At 42.9% G+C, this 24,273-nt stretch overlaps 1 protein-coding gene across 1 annotated transcript in view; it reads right to left on the reverse strand.

The window, feature by feature from the left end:
• Positions 1–24,273, reverse strand: part of CD81 (CD81 molecule) — a 58,721-nt gene that overhangs the window by 25,211 nt on the left and 9,237 nt on the right. Inside the window, exon 2 of the mRNA XM_035121009.2 lies at positions 9,299–9,413. Coding sequence (XP_034976900.1) covers positions 9,299–9,413 — 115 coding nt within the window. The remainder of the gene's footprint in view (positions 1–9,298; positions 9,414–24,273) is intronic.

Raw genomic sequence — 24,273 nt, forward strand, 5'->3', positions numbered from 1 at the left:
AAGGAACAAGGCAAAGTTTAGGAAGAGCACTCTATTTCCTGACCACATTCTTACTCTTTCCATGTTTTACAGGCAACACAATCAAATAAAGGGAACATACAATGATTTCTGAGAGGGGTAGTGTGGCTGCAGCCCAAGTTTGATTTCTTCTTAAACTGTGGAGCTTGGGAACTTAAGAAGAATGGGATAGGAAAATATGTAGCAGCAAGATTGCTAGGACCATCTTGGCTATCTCTTAGTGCAGACCCAGGTCACTGAGCCTGAGCTCCCATAGCTGCCACTCATCATGAACCACCATTGAAAGGATTGGCAGCAACAGCAGCAGATATGTTCTCTGCTTATGATAATATTTTATTCTAGTTAAATGTGCTGTTTTAAATATGCATTTTATATTTGATTTCCTTCAGTAATGTTTTCTTTAAGGTTTTTCTTAGTAAACTTTGCTGCGTTAAATGTGCATTCTATGGTTGACCTGCTTTGTAATGTTCTGTTTTGAAATCTTTAAGATAATATTTTACTTTCCTGTTAACTATGTTGCTTTGAATGGGTATACTTTGCATTTCTCTAGGAATGTTTTAATGTGTTGTAAAGTGCTCTTTGTTTCTTTAAAATATAAAGTGGTATAGAAATGAAATGAATACTACTACTATTAATAATAGGTTAAGTGTTTTCCTTCACTTAACCAGGACATTTCCTCCAAGTAGTAGAACCAGGGACTGTAGTAAGTCTTTTACACGGAAACTCCCTATATAGTTGTAGTGATCCACACACTGAATACCTGTATATGTAAGCCCACTCTGGTCTTCTCAAGTGATACAAGTAGGCATAGGAGAAAACTCTACTTCTTTCTTCCCCCTGCCTTCCTGAGAAGAACTTTCTACACTACATGGAGCCTATCTTGTACCAAAAGAATTCTATCTGGCAGGAAATCATTCCAGATGTTCTCTGGAGAATCTCACATCATGAGTACTCCTCCTCCAGTAACTCTCCCCACCCGTCGTAGCTCCATGACAAAAAAAAGGACAAAACTCTGAAGCCAGACTTTCTGTACTTTAGGTAAAAGTACACAATCCCCTTGATATTGGGGGATCACAATATAATCCCAACAAACTGATTAGGAGATCTCTCTCCTAATCTCTCCATAGTCATGCATGCGTGTGTGTGTGTGTGTGTGTGTGTGTGTGTGTGTGTGTGTGTGGAAATTGCAAGATGGGCAGACATACTGAGGGAGGGCACATGTCCTTCAGCAACTCAGCTGAGTGGGAACAGTCAGCAGCTCTCTTATTTTGGACTCTGTGCTATTTGCATACTCTTTCAGATTCATTTGCTCTCTCTTTTCTTGCTGAAAGGCGAGAGGAGCTGGGAAGTCCCTGCTAAGGAGGAGGTGGGAAGTCCTTGCCTTCTACCTCTTTCTGAGAAGAACTACCGGTATGAATAAGTTCTGGTATGAATATGTTCCGCATATTGCTGCAGCTGCAATGGCAAAAGTCAAGCACAGCCATGGGGAAGACCTTCCAGGGGTCTGGTGTTCTCTGGCTACTAAGAGTCAGCCCTGGACAGCTCTGGAGAAAAGCCTGAAGTTCAAGTCTTCCTGAAATCAACCAGCTACAATTTTAAAGAAAAATGAAAAAAAAAAACAAAGTTGTTCTTCATGTTTCACAGGTTTTTATACTGGATGCATTGTTTTACGATGGATGCATTGCCCAGAACTCCATGTTCAGCTCAGAAGGGCCAAGGGGGAAGAGAGTTGCAAAACCAACAAATCAAAGGAAAAGTCTGTTTGGAAATAATGTGTACAGGGCATGGGAAGGTCAAAGGAGCATGCAGTAAATTGATACTGGGAAGCTATTTAGTCCAACAACAGTTATGTTGCATCTATGTGCCTAAAACAGGACCCTCTTGTCTAATCTGTCTCAAGAGTGGTTTAACCACCAGTCCCTCTCCCCAAGGAACTCTGGGAACTGTAGCTCAATGAGGGGAATAGGGGTCTCCTAACAACTCTCAGCACACTTAACAAACCAGTTCCCAGGATTCTTTGGGGGGTAGCCAAGACTGCTTAAAGTTGTATACTACTATTTAAATGTATGGTACATATGGGGCCTTCATTTTCTTAATTTCTTACAAGCCCTCTAGCTGTTCAAACCAACTCATGAAAATATTAGTCGATTCTGGGGGAAACTTACAACCCACCACTGATCTTGAAGTCTGTCATGCTCCCCCACAAAACTGTGGATTGAATTTGTTTTCTTCTGTAACATGAGAGCCAAGGACACCTGCATCTCTAGCTTTCTGGTGATGGAGAAGCAGGCAGCGGGAACCTAGCTTTTCTTAGCCTTTTCCTACCAAGCTTGCTGATTCTGCTTCCGTTCCTGTCTGGTGGGTTGCAGTGGCCTAAGAAGGAAACAACCCACCCCCAAGGAAAGTGCTGTGGGTACAAGCAGTCTCAGAATAGTACAGGCCGACTGGGGTGGAGGCTTTCCTTGCCTGGGTGGAGAGCACGGCTCAGCTCCCTTAAGTCAAGTGTCTGGACCTCGGCATTGCATCCTTCCAGAAGATAGCTTCCCCTTTGGCAACCCCCCAAAGGTAGCAAGCTCCATATGCAAGGACTCTTAGGCCAGGGCGAGTAGGGCAGAGAAGGAGGGACAGCCCAAACCTTGATGACACACATACAGCTCTCACCCCCAGATCATTCAAGGGAGAAATTCCTTAAATAAAAATGACTCCCAAGCTAAGTTTCCTCTGCAACAGGGGTAACTGGTTTGGTTCAGGTCTTGTTCAATTACAACACCCGCTTTTCTCTGACCCTTGGCCATGCTGGCTGGATGAGAGCATAGATGTTGGGGTCCAGTCCTTCTCTTCCAGGACTGCTTCTACATTTGTCACCAGGGGGACATATAAAACACATGTGAACCATAACTCAGCACTATCAGCTGTGAATGCATTTTGCAACTGAAAGTCAGGATATTTCTCTTTTATAATCAGAGTTGATAAAGTTGTATGCATCTACCTTCTAAGCCCCACTGAATTCACTGTGATAAATATGCTTAAACATTGATGTATCTGACGTTGCAACCAGAGCAATTTAAAGAACCAGTAGAAATAGGATGAAAGGAAACAGATGTTAGGAAATAAGAGGCCCATTGCTTCAAGTCTGTAAGTCTGCACCTGCACTCCAAATGCCTTAAAAAAAGAACGAAAAACATTTCTAAAGTTAGAAATAATTTTAGCCACCCATCCATAGCATAATGTTTTGCAGCTAGCATGCCTCATGGAGTAACGATTTGGTGCTGGGACACAGAACCAGGTGTGCAGGGTGTGGTTGGGGGGGGGGGACAGGGAAAGCAACAACTGCTGCAGGATACTCTTGCATTTACTATAGGGGGCTAACACCTATGGAGTACATGCCATGTGTCCACTGGGATCCATAAGTGACTGGCTATATAGTCCTGCACAAGAACCAGAAGCAACTGAAGCACCATGTCAATTTAAACAAGCAGTCAAAGCAAATGTTGGGAGAAAGTACTAGGAAGGTGCATCTTTGTGACAGGTTATATATATCCTGGCGGGGGCAGGGAAACATCTCAAGCTTTTTTTATGAGCTGGGGCATACATGAACCAGGACAGCAGCTACTGCCCACTGTATTGATGGGTTTGTAGCCAGGTACCATTGTGGAAAGGCCTTAGGACTGTATCATCGATGGTAAAGCTTCTCTTTTTCTGCCCCCATCTGGCGCCCTCCATTTCACATCGCTGCACAGCCCTTCCCTCTCCTCCACTCCCAGGAGGAGGAACTCTTCTTTCTCTAGCTGACAGTAAACAGGGCCGTGGCACTGAGGCCAAGCCTTCACAGCCAGAGCTGCAGTGGAAGGAGGGGGCGGGGAAACACACACACACACACCCTCCTGCTAGCATTGAAAAAGACATCCAGCTGCTCCACTCACTCTGCCAAGATGGAATGAAGAGCTGCCGAAGAACAAACACAGAAAGCAGCATGGGCGGGGTGGGGTGGGGGAGAGAGGCTTCTCTGCAGCCAGGCAGGGAGCTCCATTTCTGGGAAGGGAGATGCAGCCATCCCGCACAGACACGCCCAGCACGCGCACCACAAATGTCTGCCCCTAGTTGGCTCCTAATCCTCACAGCTGCCTGTTGCTTCCCACTCACTCTGCACTGCACCCTCCATCCATGGCTCGTAAGGGCTTTGGCAAAACTGATTGCACTGAGCTGCTCCTCCTCCTCCTCCTCCTACCACCCAGTTATTACTTCCTCGCCACTATGCTGATCTCAGTACACTACAAACCCACTCCCGCAAAATGGTTGCTCCAGAGGCCATCTCATGTAAGCTAAGCCAGCTATCCAAACACAGCTTGTGAGCACAGGGCTGGTAGCAGGCTGCGCAACTCTACCCTGAAAGTTAATGCTGTCTTCTCTCCCTTATAGCCCAAGGCTCCGATGGAACTTAAAAACCACAGGATTCAGCAGATGGAACATACTCCTTGAAAGCTCAGCTTTTATTATTTTTTAAACGTTTCTAGAATTCACAGTTGAAGAGGGGAGGAAAAATATTGCTTGCGTGCTGGCAGGTTTGTTGAAAACAAGAAGAGGGAAAGATTTGGGATTGGGGGGGGAGGGGGGGAGGGAGAGAAGACTTTCAGCACAGCTCACAGTTCATGCATCTTCTCACAAGCTGAAAGTTCCCCCTCCTTCGTTCCCACACCCTCACAAGAGAAATGAAACAACACGTTCCATATGCTGCGACCTCCCCTCTCCTTTCGGATTGCACAAGCATACCAATTAAGCAACATGCATGTGACTTTGCAAATGTGTCCTAATATACAGTACGGAGGATATTTTATGCAGAGGACAGCTCTACGTTGAGTTCTAACATGCAGAAATGTCTGAGAAAATGATACAAGGGATGTGGAAGCAGAGTAGCACAATGCAGGGACATATCCTTAAGTTCACTGGACAGCATTCCTCTCTTCCTCTCTCTTCATGAACCAGGAATAGCCAAGTGGAGTGGAGCCACTAGAGAAAAGCAGGGTGTGGCGAGTCTGGAAACAAATCTTTCAATTAGAAGCCATCAGAGGCTCCAGACTTGGGGAGCCTTAGGTTGAGAACAGTTGAACAAAACACTCTGCTATTTATTACTGAATGAATGGAAATTAAAAAACAACAACCCTGAAGAATCCAAGCAGCGCCTTTTCTGCATAATTCTCACACAGCAACATATTGGCAGCTCCACAAGAAGGTGGGCCATATGTTTTTGGACACAAGAAGCTAATTCAGCTGCGCTTTAAAATCTCTTGTCACTCACAGCTCTGCCATATCAGCTTCTATTAATAAGGTATCTGAGCTTCTCTCTCACCCACCCACACACGGCAGGCCTGTTAGGAATATTGCCAATGTTACTAGGAAGCAGATTGCTGGATGTTTAACAAATACTGGCCAAAGAGAGAGATAGAAAGATATTGCTTCCTTCTGCAGGGCAGAAATTCTGGAGAAATAACCTGCTGACCACATCACACCACTTCCTGGTCTTTCTGCCTTCCATTTCCATGCCACTCCACACCCATGACACGACTCAAAGCCTTCATATTCTCCCAGTCAATGCAAAAAGCAAGTGGGCAGCATGCAAAAAAAAAAAAATCAAATCATGGAAATAGGCATTGAGGCACAATTCAATGCTGGTGGCGCTGCCAAGCTGTGTGAGGAAACAGGGATACCAAAAGCAGATGCTCTGCACAGTTTAATGCGCTGTAAGCTTTGGACTGCTGCTCCTGCAGAGATGGATGATTCCAAAAAGGGCTCTGCTTCTGAGCAAGTCAGCAGTCTGGCTGATTTACTTACAAAAATGAGAGAGATCATATTAAGCCTAAGTACACTTATCCAGGCAGGCAAGCCTGGAGAACATGAGTCACGTTGATCACTGCAATTGAAGACAGCTGCTCTGCGTCCTCCACAGCAGAGCCATAGCTCTCTGATGGTTCCTCACCATTGAGAGGCTCGGAGCAAGAGCTGCATGCAAGCAAAGGTCTATCAGGGGTGAATGTTGATAATCTTTGGTAATATGGCAACCTGAGCAAGGCCAAAACTGGGCACTCCCAAATGAATCTTCTCAGTTTTGCACCCCCTCAGCTCAGCACCCTGTGCAGGGAAACCGCCCACGCTGCCCTAAATCTGCTGCTGGTTGCAGGATCCTGAAGCAAGTAATTCCTTCCTCACTCACCAGTCAAGTCTTGGGAAGACCAAATGCCCCCTCCAACTGGACCCTCACTGACCTGCATTGCGTTTGTAGGTCTCCTTCTGCCTTACTGCCCCAACGTCCCAATGTGGTTTTGGAAGAAAATGTTGGGACTTTTGCTATGTTTTCCTGTTACTAGTAGTAGTCAAAGAGAGAGCTCCTGTTCTATTCCACTTCTAAAACCAGTGTGGGATTTACTAACCTGCCCCACCCCCAAAGTCCATAGAGCAGGAACAGGGAAAACATGTGGCATGCCAGAAGTTGCTGGACCACAACTCCCATCATCCCTGACCATTGGCAATGCTGGCTGGGAATGATGGAAGTTAGGAGTCCCAACAACATCTGGAGGGCCACAGGTTCCCCTCACGCTCAGCAGCAGGTGTCATGCATAGAACTATATGCAGATTCAGCTGTGGATGACTGTCCCACCCTCTCCCAGACTCAACACATTCAAGAAGTGCTTGCCTTTGAGCAAAATACTTGCCACACAAGAGGCTCAACCTTCTCTATTCCATTTGGTTCAACAATATTGAAGTATATTTATCAAACAAGCCTCCTGCTTTTCGGTAAAAGGCTCTAAAAGCTCCTCAGTTTGTATAAATCAAGATAATGTCACTTCCAACAGTGCCTTACATAAAAGGGCTACCATTTATCCTAAATTCGTCAAAGGTTGCTCGAGAGCCTTACAATTCAAATCTGAGCTTTTTTTATTCAATTTATACAATCAACAGCCTTCCCTATGAGTTCTCTGAGCAGTTTACAGGGATTAAAACCAAACAAAAGTACAACAAAATGAAAGTAAAACAAAGGTAACACAATTATGACACCACAACCAGTCACAGTCCTGTTTTCCATCAGCCATTAAAGCACGCATCTCAGACAGCCAAGCAGCTTGCTTCTATAAAGCAGCTAAACCAGGAGTGGGAAACCTCACCCAACCTGAATGTGGCCCTTCAGTTCTCTCCATTTGGTCCTCAGAACTCTCCCCAGGTCACATCTCTCACTGACCCTACTTCACATATTAAGGTCTTCACCTTGTAGGAATGTGTCCCTGAGCTCTAATAAAGCCTCTTGTCTGTCTGGATGGAGGGCAGAGAAGGATGTGAGTGTGTGTGTGCAGAAACTTCACAGGTGAAATTTACATGTGTTCCTCTGGCCACTTTGGTCTCTGCTCCCACCCACCACTGCCACGTGACCCACAGATGGTTGCCCAAAAGGGAATGCAGCCGTTGGGCTGAAACATTATCTCTCAATGCTTGAGACTGACTAAGAAAGGACACCAGAGCAAAGCAACCTATGGTGGGCGGAATGTTAAAGTGTCAGGACGTAGACTTCAAAAGTGGTGGTGGTTGGGAGGGTCAGAAGATGAGGAGAGGAGAACAGGAACGTCAGGGATAAGGTACAATGCAATAAGGTATTCCTACAGACAGGTGCTCTGTTAGGTTACTGATAAAAATCCAGAGGTTACGAATTTTGCTGTAGCTGATTCACCTCAAACTGAGTATAATGATCACAAGAAACTAAGGGATAAATAGAAATACATAAATGTGTGAGAAAGCAATAATAAAATATAACTGACGGTGAGAATAATTGGAAGTTAAGTTCAAATTTTGTTTGCTTGGATTTTTTTTGTTAAAAATCATCTATTTGTATAATGTATGTGTGTTTTGTGTTTTATTTTTAAACAATAAAAACTATTTAAAAAACAAACAAACTGAGAAACTTGAGTTTTGGACATTACAATTATTTCACACTAGTTGACCCTCCCACACATTGCTGTGGGTTATCCCTGTGGCTGCCCCCACCCTGTGACGATCCATGGCGTGTTGCTGTCCTTGTTTCCCAGGAAAGGGGGAGGATGTGTCTGTCCGCCCCCCCCCCGGTGGTTGTGTCTCATCCCTGTGATTACTCCCATCCTATAGTATACCATGAGGTATCCCGTCCCCTCCCCCCACCCTACGTCAGCCCATGACCTATTTGGGCCCCTCCCCCCACCCCCACCCAGGGCTCCACTCGGGATAGTATTTAAAGGGCTGTAGAGCTGAGGCCTAGTCTGTAGAGTCGAGGCCTAGCCTGTAGGCTGTAAATTAGAGCCAAGGCCTAGTCTTTGTGCTGTAAAGTAAAGCCGAGGCCTAGTGTGTAGGCAGTAAATTAGAGCTGAGGCCTAGTCTGTGGGCTGCAAAGTAGAGCCGAGGCCTAGTTTGTAAAGTAGCGCTGAGGCCTAGTTTGTAGGCTTTAAAGTAGAAGCGAGGTCTAGCCTGTCGGCCTTGGCTTGGGCTAGTATTTAAATGCGAGCCGAGGCCTCCGCCCTGTATCTCCATTCCTTGGCCCCGGCCTTACTCTGTGGGTTGTCTGGACGCCTTGGTGGTTTCAGTTGCTCGGTTGATGACATCATTATTTGGTGCCGCCCTTCAGAGCTTTTGCTGGTGACAGTACGCAATCTGCCTTTCTATTGGATGCTGCTGGAGTCTTCAGAATTTCTGCTGGTGATGTCTAATTTGTGCACCACTTTTTGTGTTTAATCATTATTTTAGGTATGATAGGTGAGCTTTTCTGGGAAAAAAATTATGCCAGATCCCTCCCTGATGGGCAAGGTACGCTTTGTCCTAATTTGTTGCATTTCGGTTCAGCGGTTACGGAGGAAGGGTGTTACATCCGCGCACGCAGTGGGAACATTTATATATATATAGATACACTTTTAGCACAGAGCATGATACAAAGCTCCAAAAGGGATTAGGGGACGGTCTGCACTCTGTGACCCAAAGCTGTTTGCAGGTTAGTTCAAACTAGCCCAGATTATATACTGTGTCCAAAAGCAAAATGTCAACAGTCAACAGCTGCACCACTTTCAATAGGAAGAAAAGTTTAATTATATTGTGTATGTTTGCCATTATAGAAAATAGCTATTCTCTCTTCTTTTCCTCCCTCCTCCTTTTTGCATTGCTTTATTAAGGACAGATAATGTTCCAGAGAGCTGTTGAGGAACAAACCGCTTTTCCATCCCATCCCATTCTTACAACATTCCAGCGCCCTCCAGCCCCCATTGTTTCTGCTTACCAACATAGAATGTGCTAGGAGCTGGCTGGTCATCTAGCGTTGATCCCAAGATACTTGAGGTCTGCGAATCATGACGAAGCCACAATGCCACACCTAGAATTATTCCTCCTGCCAACTGAAAAGAAATTTAAGAAGGCAGGTTAACATGAACCCTTCAAATAAATGGAAAAAATAGATTGCTCATGCCATAAAATGATTCACCAAAACATTCCAAACCTTGTCACACACCCAAGATGCACCAAACACCCAGGTAAATGTGGGCAGGGTCTGTGAGTGCTACTGAGTGTAGTGCTAAGCAGATCATTCTGTCAGAATAAGCATTTCTGCTTGCCCAATGGAACCATCTGCTCTCTCCTCCCAGCATACTGTTTCAGCAGTTCTCCCAACCACCATGAGTCAATTTGGGGTGAGGAGGAGAAAAGGCAAGGGAGGGGACAACACTAGTGTACTAACAGAAGTCTTTGCAAAAGTGTCCATAGTATTAGTTGAATCCTGCCTCAAGATAGCTTTTCGAGGGAAGTAACATAGATTTTGCAAAGAGAAGTTAGACACTGGCCTTGTTTTCATGTCCCAGTAAGCCACAACCAATTTGGGCACATCCAGACTAGCCCTTGCCCACCGCTTTCCCCCAAGGAAGCCTGATCTTTACCGCTGAATCAGAGCAAACATCAATAGGATTTTCTTGGAACTGATGCTTCCTCCAATGTATTGCTAAAGAGTAGATTTCCCAGGGAAAAGTGGTGGGGGAAGGGCAAAACTGCTCGAACCCATGCCTAGAAAGTGCACGACAAGAAACCACTCAGATTCATGCTTTCTAGGCATGGGACCAGCACAAGCCTAGACGAGCCCTATGTGGTATACTGTTTTAAGTACCAATGTACCTCCTCCAATGCATGGGCTTCTCCCCTATGGAGCACCTTTCAGGCTCAAAAAAGTCACAACGTGGCTTCCCATTATTTTTAATTTTTCTAATTTATTTTGTCAGGTGTGTCCAACTAGCAGTATGCCAGAAATAAGCTAAGAACAAACCTCGGTTGATTTCTGGCTTACCACATGTGGTTGGTTTGAAGCAAGCAAGCCATAGTCTGGATATGGACAACACCAAAAGCCACAAAGAACAGCCACACTCGTCCACTCCTCTTTGTACACTCATAGTAAGGTGAACATGGAGTGGTGGATACAATCAAGGTGGTCACCATTTACTTCATCCTTCTGCCACCACTCTCCTCTTCCTCCTCATTTTTAGCCTTGCAACAACACAGCCTCTATATTTTAACTGCATAATTCAGGTGTGCACTGAAGCGCTGTAATGCACCTGGCATAAGGTGATGCTGTGGGGACTTGGGGTTGTGCCATAAAAACATTATCATTTCCCCACATCTCACATCTCTGTAGCTTTCTCCAGTGCAATGTCTTTACTGGCTACCAGTTTTAAAATACTGATTATTTCTTTGAGATACCAGACCAGGATTATAGTCACACAGTTTTTTTCCTGTAGCTTCTTCCATTCAAATAGAGGTATTTTCAAAAGCAAGGCAGTTCGAAAATCTAGGCAATACCTAGTATCCATGCAATTTTGCATGGATTGCTCATGGCAACCGAGTCTAGTTTTGCAAAATAAACATGGTATGAAGGATATTCAAGTTTGGACTCTATTAGACACTGAACAGCTAAGAGAAGAAAGGTAAAAAGGGACAAAAGTATGGAAAATGCCCGGGCCAAGCTTGTTAAAAGGGGTATGTGGTACAGCTGCACCGAATCTCCCTCTGCAGTACAGAAATAAATAAATCACGCTAAAGAAGATGGAAGCAGAGTTTAGTATTATGCTTTGCTGTTTGTGAGGAGCACAATGTGATTTAAAGGCACAGTGTGTACACATGTGGCAAGTCCGCCATAATTCTGGCTTCTACTTCACCATCTGACAAACAAACAACAGCCCTGAGCTGCTCATAAAACAAAACAAAATCCAAGAGGAAAACTAAACACTGGCGCAGACTGCAATTTTGCTTTTTCCATTCAGAGTCGGCAAGAATTCTGACAAATTGAAAACACACTGCATTGGGTCTGATCTTTGGCACACTGTTTTTTCCAGTTGCTGTTCCAGGTGTCCAATTCTGCTTTCCATATTCCAAATAAGATAATGCTTCAGCTGCTTCAGCAACACCGCAGAGCTAGAAAACAGTGCAATGTTCCATTTCTCATGGGAAAACTGGTGGAAGGCAAATGGGTGATGTCTGCAGAAGAGCACAAATGTAACACTTGTCCCATGTACACACTTCACAGTCACCAAAGAGTCTCATTCTTTTTCTCTCTTTTAAAGAAAGTTGCCAAAGTCAGTCTCTCCTGCTCAGATTTTTTAAAAAAAAAAATCAGATTTTTTTTTAAAAAATTCAAGCATGTAGATTTTGTAAAACACCCCAAATCTTTACTACTTTATGAGATATACATCCAATAATTACATTGCATACGATGTCAAAGACTGAACTGCAGATTTTATGTATTGTTATATATATGTATGTATTATTATATATTCTAACTTACTGTCCACTGCTTTATACAAAGCTACCCTCCCCTTTCATTCTGCAGATGGATGGAGCTTCCTGATCTCCAAAAGACTTTGGTTGTGTTTGCTTGCATGTGTCTGCATGTAAGCAGTATGGTCCATGCTTCAACAGGCTAGCCCCCTAATTAAAACCCTTCCAATACGATCTACTGAAACATGCTCCAACTACTTTTAAAGCCAGCAGAACACTAGAAACAATTAGAATACATATTACAGAATGGATCAGGAAGATAACAGTGTTACTTCGCATAATTAGATGAAAAGGCGATAGAGGAGGGCGGAAATATCAGCAGGTTGTGGGGGGGAAATGGGACCAGTTGTGGGGGGGAAATGTAGACCGACAGAAAGGCAGCTGGAGAAGCCCGTTACACTATATACTTTTAAATCCAGCTTCCTAGATAAACATAATGTGGATACAGCCTGTAAATATGTCCTTGCTTTCTGTTTGCTTTTATTCTCAAGCAGAGTCTTCTGTCAAAATTTCAAAAGGATTTGAGAGGATAAATCTCCTGTCAAAGATGCCAAAGATATCTATTTGCAAAGTCCCACTTATTGCAATGAAAGTTCTCTTCAAGTACCGGTAAATGTCTGGCAACCAAAAAACTTGATCCTAACCATGTTTTACTTGGACGTAAGTACAAGTTAAGATTGCAGGCCCCAGATATACTGTGTCTTAGAGAAACCCTTCCTGTTTACACTGCAATGTTTTAGCACCAAAAAAGGCAGCACTGAAATAGAATGTGATTACCACTACAACCTGCTACATTTCATTGTTTTCTGTGCAGATGGGTTTGCCCCACCCTGCATCTGATCTCTTAAAGTCTACGCCGAGAAAATTCACCAGAGTCCAGTTCATCAAATTCCAAGTTATTTAATTCAGCAGCACCTATACATCCAACCTTCTATTTGGTGACTATCAGAACCAGATTTTGTACGCTCATTTAGTAAGACATTTGTTTCAGTGGACCTACTGAAACCGCCCTCACTTATGGCTCTTGCAACAAGAAGAAAACGGACAACCAAGCAGGGAATGCAATACATTCCTGTCAGCTTCAAAGAAGTTGCTGCTAGGGGGAGTGAAAAATCTGGATACCAAACTCATATCTGCATCTGGCTCTTTAAGACTAATGAGGGTTTCGGAACATAGGAAAGGTGCCATGAAATATCCTAGCAACTTCCTTCACTTAGAGCAAAGTGCAGCCTTTATTTCACTTGTGCTGAAGGAACAGCTCAACGTTTTGGTCCAAACTGTGAAAGCTCACAGGAGCCTTGTGGTAAATGGTAGCAGATATGCATGCATGCAAGAGGTAACTGTCCATTGTGTGACGCATGCGAGCATGGTTATTAGGGAGGCATTAGGGAGGGATGGCAATCCCAAACCAGGGATTTTAATTAACGCCAGTAAATCAGAATGTGAGGTTATAAACAAGGAGATAACCTTTTACAAAACATGCATTTTAAACCCCTTTATATCCTCTCAGAGCACTCAAGCACTGTATAGCATTAAGCACATCTAAAAATTATTTCATACCCAGTGTGCAATTTGCAGTTCTGTGGGGAAAGCAGCTTTGGACAAAGGGAGGGCCTGGTAAAGGTAAAGGGACCCCTGGCCATTAGGTCCAGTCGTGATCAACTCTGGGGTTGCGGCACTCATCTCGCGTTACTGGCCAAGGGAGCTGGCGTACAGCTTCCGGGTCATGTGGCCAGCATGACAAAGCCGCTTCTGGCGAACTAGAACAGCACAGGGAGACGCCGTTTACTTTCCTGCTGTAGCGGTCCCTATTTATCTACTTGCACTTTGATGTGCTTTCGAACTGCTAGGTGGCAGGAGCTGGGCCAGAGCAACGGGAGCTCACCCCGTTGCGGGGATTCGAACCGCCGACCTTCCGATCGGCAAACCCTAGGCTCAGTGGTTTAAACCACAGCGCCACCCTCAGGGCCTGAGAGAGAAGCAAATGATTGTCCTACGCCCAGAATTATCCGCAACCCTTCTTTATATAGAGAGACTGTTCTTTGTGTTTCTAAGGCCTATGATCAAAAGTAAAAAACCCAAACAAAGTAAAAAAAAACAAAATTGTACTTAAAATTAGTGATTGACACTCCATAGAAGCCTTTGTCGCCAATGCAACTACTCCAATATGTTCAGTTTCTTCCATTTGTGGAAGCTTAAAGAGAGCTACAAAACGGAAAATTCTGTTGTGAGGCAGTTAATGTGATTTCAGTTTGCCTCTCCCCTCAACTTGCCTTTGCTTACTAAACCTTTGCTGTCAGGTGGACTGAAGTTCTCCTGTCCCAATTACCTCTTCTTTTACACTCAGCCTCTCTGAGGGCTTGCCAGCTATTCAGTGGTCCATGTCAGCAAGGAAATGGGGACTTTGCTAGTACTGTACTGACCATTTTCTATTTACAGAGGACCCTCTGCAAGTTCAATATTTCCTACCTAATTCCAGTTGTCTCCCCACTAACCAATTTCTCTGCCCTGGGTAAAGTATGTGGTTTGTCTGGAGTTGTCCAAGCACAGGTAGAATGGTGACTGCCATACTTGAAACAATGCTGGCATCCCAACTTTGTCAGACAACTTTTGGACTATTTTTGCATATGCCCTGTGATATCTCCCAAAATAAATTCAAAAATTAGAATACAGAGGACCCTGTAAAGCCTACTCTTGTTTCAACTCTGCTATCTCACCCTGGGGCTGGGCTCCAAAGTTTTGTCACACAGGGCGTTCAAAATCCGGGGGGAGAGGGTGGATTTGTGACACATTTTGCTGCAGGTGCAGGGTACACTCAAACACAGACTACACTCTAGAAACCACATTCTAAAAGCTGCACAAGAAGGATCAAAATAAAAATGGAAGAAGTACACAAAAAGGTTTATCAAATGCCTTACCAGACCTTTAGAAGGCATCTCAAGGAAGCTTTTAATGTTTGATGGATTTCTGTATTTTAGAATTTCTGTTTTTTTGGAAGCCGCCCAGAGTGGCTGGGGGAACCCGGCCAGATGGGCGGGGTATAAATAATAAATTATTATTATTATTATTATTATTATTATTATTATTATTATTATTATTATTATTATTATTCTGTAAGACAGGAAAAAGCTGGCTATGCCACAACACCTCAGAAAAGGACTGAGAGGAAACTGTGGCAAAGAAACCATGCATATCACTTCTAGAGCTTTAACAGAGTGTGTTGTTTTTTATAGTAACAGAATAACAGGTCTTCTGATACCTGTAAGGCTTAACATTTACTGTAATTGTGAAATAAGTTTTCCTGGGCTAAGGCTGCAATCTGAACCCCTCTCCTGATTGTGATGGCTTTGGGGAGGGGGTTAGATTGGTACCTTTGTGCCAAAATCTGCCAGCAGAGAGGAGTATTTATGGGGGTGGGGGCTCTGCCATGGCAGCAGCCCCAAATTTTGTCCTACTAGGTAGGAAGCTGCTGTAATGATAGATGTCAATGTGAACTTTTTCTATGGTTTGTTCTTGTAGATCATGGCATCAGGACAATAGGCATAACGTGATATAAAAAGAGACCCCATTATGAACTCTCTAGACCCTGCTACCCTGTTTCTCCAAAAATAAGACGCAGCCATAAAATAAGCCATAGCAGGATTTTTACGCATTTTAGGTTAAACTGTACCATACTTAATAAAAAAAATAAGACATCCCCTGAAAATAAGCCATAGTGTGTGTTGTTGTTTTTTTAGGAAAAATAAATATAAGACGGTGTCTTATTTTTGGAGAAACACGGTACTAGTCCTTATCTTAAATGTGAGTTGGAAAGTATGCATAAGTATTCTGATTTCCTAATACTTAATATTAGTATCGGCACGCTAATCACACTAAGATTCCCACCCCCCACCCCCACACCACATGGACAGTAAGTTCTTTAGTAACTCCAAAGGTAAACTCACGATTAAAAGAATATTCAGATAACCAGAATCATGCCCTTTCCACTTCAACCTTATAGGTGTAAACAGAGTGGTGACAGACAGGAACTTGCAGGAAAAAAACAATTGCACAAAGACATAGAGGGGTTGGAACACTCACACATTCAGGAAACCCCTCCCCTGTCCATAGAGTTACACTGGGCCAGAGGAATGCTTAAACCCCAGATTTTCGATGGCTGCGCAGCTCACAGTTCCAACAAGATCCTCTTTTTGCCCTACACTTTCAAGGACCAGCTTCACACTTCTGTGGACCAAGGAATGGGCGAGAGATACTGATGCCTCACTGACACAGAATACTGAACGGGAGGCAAAAGGCAGAGTTCTCCATTCCTGACTTGTTCTCTGGGTACTTCAGGTCAGGTATACATCCCCACTTCCCTTTTCCTCTTTTCCGGTGGGTACTATGGCAGACTGCCATGCTCATTCTCCAGGGCTTGGGGTAATTATGCACAGTATCTCAGGAGAAAGCTGCAGAAGAGAATGTTTGTGGGCAGACGGCTTTGCCCAAGTCTACAAAGTTAAATGCTTCTTCCTAGTAAGAGTGACTTGCCAGAAAGTAGCCCACTTATGGAGTGCTCTCCTCGGGGAGATGCAGCTTTCATCTATGCCATTATGGTACCAGGCAAATTATATTATATTATAGGAGGTTTTTAATCTATGATGGAACTGTATCTCCCCCCCCCAGTACTGCCACTTGAGTTTACTATTTCTTAACATCATTTTACTGTTTTTGCTTTAAAATGTATGCCACTCTGTGAAAGTTTCTTCATGGAAAGGCATGATAGAAAATAGAAAATTGGGTGTTAAACCATGCAAGATTGTGGCACAAAGCTCTTTGACAGGAACTGAACACATGACACCCCTGCCTTTAAAAGGCAAAATTACTCATCACATTTGTTCTTTCAAGGAGGTTAGGACAGCCTTCATGCGATTTATGTCACCCTATCTGCAAAGACCACCCAGGGAGCTCCGTGACTGAGCAAAATTTGAGGCGAAGTACCCCGACCCAAGAACTATACTCACTCATGCCATTTTATAGGATATCAACAGATAACATCATGTCCAAAATTTGAGAAGTAACAGTGCAACTCTCTCCAGCACCATTAGGACTTCAGTCTGAGTAGTGTCATACCTCTGGTTACGTTTGCTGTGGGTTGTGTACATCACGGGATACGAACACACCAAACCCGGAAGTACCGGAATAGGTTACTTCCAGGTTTGACGATTCACACATGCGCAGAAGCACCAAATGACGTCACACGCATGCACAGAAGCGCTGAATTGCACTGCTCAGGTTGCGAACGGGGCTCCAGAACGGATCCCGTTCGCATACAGTACTATGCTTGGTTTTGGATAGACACATTCCACAAGGAAGTTACAAGTTGTAAAGTATTCAAAGAAAAGTTACCGGTGTCCTGTTCAGACAATGTGTTTTCTAAAAGATTGTACCCAAGGTGAGATCAGAAAGCAGACCTCAGGCTTACATGTGCTTCCCTTTCTACCATATCTCGCTCCTTCCACTACAGAGAGATCCTTCAAGAGGGAGGGAACCTGCTCTTTAACAGGTCTATCAGAAAGAATTTCATTCTAATCCAGGGGGTGAAATACTAGTGCCTAACACCATAGGGTGGGAGCCTGCTGTTGAGTAAGGACATAATTCTCCTAGATGATAACATATCTGCAATGCTGCAGGAGAAAGATGGCATGGAAATGAGTGGATTCTTATGGCAACTAAGTTATACTCATAGAGCAGACCAATTGAAATTAATGGACCTTACGCATATTCATTAATTTCTGTGAGACTACTTTGAGCAAAACTTAGCTGAACGCCATCCTATTTTTTTCTGCTGCTATTGGATTGTTTTTTATTCAGCTGTCTTTTGGTATATGATTGTTACCTAGTTGAATAGTTTGTTGGGTGTTTCCCCATAAGGGAAAAGGTGGGGTATAAATACATAAATAAAATACTACTACTACTAATAGGAATGTAAAAATAAAATAATAAATAAGATTGTGTACTAAAGTAGCCCTGGTCAGATATTTATTACTGACCTACAGGGAAGTGAAGGCAGGGAAGAAGGACAATGATGTAAGGTCCTGGCTGGTTCTATAAAGAAATCCTACAGAAAGGCCACAGTGTTGGCAGACAGGAAATTGCCTGGAAGGAAATCAGTTTACAGTGCACAGATGACACAGCTTCGCAGGCTGTGTAAGGAAGGGTTTAAAAGCTACCCATGACTGCATGTGAGTTCCTGTGCATGCAATATCATATAAGTCATCTCTTGTGTGCCTTCTTTATTGCCTTTTCTCCAGCCAAAGATTTATTGCTTCCCGGAAAGAACTGTGACAGCTCTTGCTTCTGCCTCCCTTTTACACACAAATATGGAACAAATTCTGGAGTGTTTGGAGTGATGGGGAGAGGCGGGAGAAGGAAAACTAAACTGGATAATGCTACATGAAATTGTCCAGCTAGGATCCATGTGGGCAAAAATTTGACCAGGACTGGCAGTTGAGATTGCATCAGTCTACCTAAAGCAGTGTTTCCCAACCAGTGTGCCTCCAGATGTTTTGGGACTAGAACTCCCATCATCCCTAGCTAGCAAGACCAGTGGTCAGGAATGATGGGAGTTGTAGTCCCAAAACATCTGGAGGCACACTGGTTGGAAAACACTGGCCTAAAGGACACTTGGAAAACCAGTTATGAGAACATGGGAACCAATCTCCCAGTGTGTAAAACAGTGAATATCCATTCCATTTCTGCCTCTGCCCAACAGCACACCAGAACTCCTCACTGTGATAGAAGCTTCTCCTTATTGCATCATTGCTAGATTATCAATTATGAATCCTTCTCTAAATCATATTCTTCCCTCAAAACTCACAGAGGGGCAGGGAAGAGAAGGAGGGAGGAATTCCTACCTCGACCACCTCTTGTACCCTCTCTTCTTTCTCTGTCCGCATAAGTTACCTCAACTCAGGAAGCTGCTTGGGAGCAGCAATGCTCGGCACTTCCTCAAATGCTTGCCCTTCTCACCTCAGGCCCAAACTAGATTTAAACCTTAGGAAGTCTGTTTTAGCATTCTCAGTTCCATCACACCCAATTTCTCAGAAACTAGTCTCTCTCGTTTATACAACCAAGATAATTTCTTCTACTTCAATCCAAACGTACCTTGATTAAAGACTACAAGTGAAAGATAATAACTGCTACATCACATGGTAGTTTGTCCTAGCAGCTAATTACTGCTACTAAAAAAACACCATAATGATTTATCTAGCTTCAATTTAGAAATACTAATCTAGCAGACACAATCTAATCTTTTCTGAACACCAGATGCTTTGCTCCTTTGTAAATAAAGAGTAAGTTGCTTTGGGGGGAAGCTCTTTAAAGAACCAGTTTACTCGAGCATTTTTTACATGATATGGTTAGTGCAAATAATGGCAATTGTTTTCATCCCCAAAGGCTAGTAGAAAGCAGATTCATGTCTTTCTAATTAAACAGCTGCTGCCACCCCTTTCAATCAGTCCAGTTTTCTTAACCTTCCTAGAATGAAGAAATTTCAAAAGTTTGGCTTGATGTACTGGAGGTCACATAGCAGACAATATTTACTTTTTGAACCACTGTTCTGAATGAGTTTTTACCATTATTCCTAAAAGTTTTGTCTGATCTCCACATTCAGCACTGGGTCTCAACTTCCAGATCTGAGTGCTTTTGGCATCCTGGCCATTTTATTTCACACACAAGAGAGAACATTTTTCTGCTTCTGCAACTTAGTATTTTGTTCCTATGCTCCATGTAATTTCAGCAGTTTTTTAAGATGGTTCACGCATCTGTTGTAGTGTGTGTGGACATTTGGGGAACAACTAGCAAGGCAGTGACAAGACAGAAGGTATTGCCTGAAATGAAGAGGAAGCTGTGAAGTGGGAAAATGTTAAGTACAAAATATTATGATAATCTCCTGGTTTCTTTGCCTTTTTGCACTAATATTAACATCAAGAAAGATAAGAGACAGAAGGCAGAGTTAAAATAGAAGAGTACAACAGAAAACATTGTTTTTGCCATTAATCTTAGGAGACCCACAACTCAATTGGGGATCTGGGGGTTGAGATAAATGTGCGCAATAACCTTACTCATGCTTGCCTGTGATGGGCTGAGTGGCTCAGAGATTTCATTTTGCAGTTTCTCTAAGGAAACTTATCACCACTAGGGCTGTGCTATAAATCGATATATCATCTAATATCAGGTTTTAGATCAAATCGTGATAAGCGTTTTTAAAAAGATGACTTTGCAATTTATTGCATATTGTGTGTGTGGTATTCAAAACTCACAATAATGGAAAAACCAGGAAGCCAATGCTTCTTCCTGTGTGTGCAACCCTTGCTAACTCCACCTCAGTCAGCTCTTCCCTGTCTCCTGCAGCATCAAGAAAGAGCTACAAATCACCACAGCAGACTGACTCAAAAATCGCCCAGCAGATATCGCCAAACAGAGCTTTGAGAACCGGTTAGCAGTCACTGTGAGTCTCAACCTTCCCTGTCTCCTGTAGCAGCAGCAAAACTCTACATATTACTACAGCAAGCTAACTCAAATATTGCCAAGCAGATATGTCTCGCCAAGCAGAGCTTTAAGAATGGTTAGTTCTCAATCTCCCCAGCCATCCAGCCGGCAAGCAGGGACTTCTAGCCTCAAGTCTCTTGCTTCAAGGTGCCAGGCTGGTAGTTGGCTTAGGGAAAGCCTGCAGGTTCAGACTTCTGGAGCCCCTTTTCCCCTAGAAACATAAATGGGGGTTATTTAAAAAACAACAACACCCAGACATGTTCATTTAGCATTTGACCCTCTTCTGTCATTCTGTGTGTGTGTACTGCTTGTGGGTGTGCAAGTGTGTATGTGTGTCTCCCCCCCCCTGGTGCGGTGTGGGGTGCATTTGTTTTTGTAAAGCAACAGCCACCAGCCGGCAAAAAGCACTGGGTTTTTTTATTAACCCAACCCACACTTCACACTTTGCTTTCTGTAAGTGGCAGCCCACCCCCTTGTTAAAACTGAACTGCTTGTGTGGGTGTGGGTGTGACTGTCTCCCTGACTCCCTCTCCCCTCTGTTGGTGTGCCCAGCTGATGTTTCATTTGGAGCCATGGCACTATGGCAAGGAACGTCTGTGCAGAGAGGCTTCTTTCGCTCCCTTTCTTTATCCCCATGTTTCTTTAGCTCAGTTTGCCCTGCTGTATTTCGCTTGCACTCTCTGTTAACTCTTGCCCTTCCGAGTTGCTTCCTTCCTTGCTCTGTGATTCTTCTTCTTCTTCTTCTTCTTCTTCTTCTTCTTCTTCTTCTTCTTCTTCTTCTTCTTCTTCTTCTTCTTCTTCTTCTTCCTTCTTCTCCTCCTCCTCCTCCTCCTCCTCCTCCTCCTCCTCCCTGTGTGATTGTGGCTTTCAAGTTGCTTCAGAGTATAAGAAATCCCCCACCCTGCTCTGCTTTTGAATATTTGAATATCTAAAAGTGTGACATTAAATCTGCTTCCCCCCCCCCTTGTTTAATAATGTAATTAAATGTTTAGGTAACATTTGATATCTATGCTACTAATCACTTCTACAGCTTTAACTTTAGAGAAAATGTGCTAATCTAAACATTACTGGCACAGCAGTACTATAACATTAACAGTTGTAACAATATGTTAAAGGTAAGTAAAAAATGATCTATTTTAGACTTAGACCCATAAGTAGTAGCAGTTGCCAGGACATTACCATGTCCACCTCTACATAGCTCCAGCCTTATTTCAGATATCGTGATATATCAAAATATCACAATGTTTAACTGGTGATATATTGTGATGGTGAAAACCAGATATCTCCCATTCCTAATCACCACATTATTCAGTTAAAAGTCTTGCACATTGTATACCAAAACACAAGAAGTGCATTATAGGTGGGGCTTATAGAGCCGAGCCATAGCCATGCCAAGGTAGCAAAGAAAAGAAAAACAAAGTGTGCAGGTCTCCCATGATACTCAAAAAGCACTCCCAAAAATCCTTCCTAGGTGTTGCAACAAACAGGCCCACGGGAGCTTTTATTCATGTACTGTATCTGGGTTGTTTTTGTTTTTGTTGTTGTTTATGAACTCTGCTCATAAAACATTCCAAAGCAATTAATAATAAAAGCACCAACAATATAAATGTATACATAAATAATTTCATGCCTGATACAGATACAGACGGGGGCAGAAAATCCTGCTTAAAAGGCTTGTTGAAAAAGGAAGGTGATCAACAGGCACCAAATGCATGGGCATAGAATAGTTTCACGAGTTCTTCACAACTGCAAGTTGGGACACCTATTCGGCTGAGAAAGTGCAAGTTCATGAACAACCTTAACGTTTTTTTTTGTCTACATTAGCAAGGACTTTTAAAATCTGAAGGAGGAAATCTGACACTGTTGTCCTTAGCAGACAGAGGTTGTTTTGGCAAATTCACACTGGGATGAGAAGGACAAGAGTCTTCCCACGAGGAAGTATTTGGATTGTATTTGAAGTATTTGTGACGCTACACAAATGGACAGAGCAGTGACAGCACTGTTACAGCATTGTGTTTCCAGAAATACGAGTAAGTGGAAGATCCCTTAAACACAGAAAGAACGCCGTCCTTTCCATACTCAAGACACAAATAACAAGGTCTGATTTCATCTGCCAGAAATGATACAAAAGTTACAATACTGAGAAATGTTCACATTCTTTCAAAGCAAAGTTTCTATACTACTACATGCCATTTACATAAATTAGCATTTCTCAAAAAATGCCAATAAAATTATGTTTACATAATAAAATTGCATATACAGATAGGCATCGGACACTTTAACTGGGACTGCAACAACTGCTGAGTCATGATCCTTTATTCACAGTGAGAGCAAGCAGTCTCCAAACCATTGGAAAGCTAGTGTACAGTACTGATACACCTTAGACTGAAATGGTTATTCTACCTTTGTGCCATCTTTGGTTTAACTTTTCTGGAAAATGTGGTGCAACCCAATTGCTACTTAACAGTAATTAAACTGAGGATGGGAACAGGTACACTTCAATACAGGCTGGCTATTAATCTCAGTAATATATCTTGGAGGCCTTCAATTAACCGCATGGACCAAGGATCACTAGGATGTTAATTTTTACAAGCTGACAAAATAGAAACGCTTCTACTGAAAATGGCAGCAGTATGAAAATAAACCACATTAATATTTAAGGTGAGTTTCAAGTGAATAAGAATAGGAAACTACTAGCTGATCCTAGAAGTGTGCAGCTCAGAGCAGGGCTTTTAGTGTGGCTGCCTCTGTTCTGTGGAATATAACAAAGGTCCACTATCTGCACCTTCCAGAAGAAGCTTGTTTCAACAAGCTTTCTCAGCTGGATGGAATGGTCTCTCTCCTATTTTGTATTTTTTTCTTTTTAATCTGCCTTTATTTTTTGTGCTCTTTTAAATTGGGTTGTTTCTAATTGTATTTTGTACATTACCTTGAGACATGTATGGAAGTTGATTAATAACAAAGATAATATGTCCATGATGCTTCTCATCATCCAACAGACTTACCGGTACTTCACATTGCTAAAGGGACTAAGGCAATTCATGATACAGCTTAGATAGCCAAACAAGCAGTCCTTGAGCTGCCTATTATCTACAAATAGACTTCACCTGGCCACAAAGAACATACCTAATTATGGTTTGAACAACTGGATGTGGGTAAGTCTTTTAGGAATCCTCTCCCTATCCACAAAAATAAAAATACTCTTAACAATAGCCAAACATTCCAAATTTGGTTGTCATATTTCATATTTTTAGCAAGACCCCAAAATTGTTTTCGCTGCTTTTTCTATCATGTTGCCATACATTCAGGTTTTCCCTGACATTTTGCCAATTCGGCAAAATCCACCCCACCCCGACGCCATTTTTACACACGAAAACCGGGACATGTCAGGAATTTTCCTGACATATGGCAGGCCTAACATTTGTCTCACATATCTTGAATTTGGATCTTCTGGTTATGGTATTTGGGGATATTTAGGATTAAATTCTAGTCTTCTTGAAATGATTACTGGCTTTGAGAAGCCTTTTTAGTGCTCCCTTGGAAGGTGGTGGACTCTGCTTCCATGGAGGTTTTTAAGCAGTAGTTGGATGGCCATCTGTCATGGATGCATTAGTTGGGATTCCTGCATTGCAGGGGCTGGACTAGATGACCCTCGGAGTCTCCTCCCACTCTACAATTCTATTACTTTATAGGTCTAGATCACCAACTACTCAATGTAAACGAAAAGAAAAGAAAATCCCATAATGTATCCCATAAATGTAAACTAAGAAGAAATCATCATAAAGCAGTAACATGAATACAAAAAGAAGCAGTTCAAACCGATTCCTACTTAACACACACTACATGGAAATAATTCCAGTCCAATAATTTGACCTTCCACATCAGAATGGTTGGGATCATAGCCAAAGT

The sequence above is a fragment of the Zootoca vivipara genome, chromosome 1 (assembly GCF_963506605.1).
Source record: "Zootoca vivipara chromosome 1, rZooViv1.1, whole genome shotgun sequence".
NCBI lineage: Eukaryota > Metazoa > Chordata > Lepidosauria > Squamata > Lacertidae > Zootoca > Zootoca vivipara.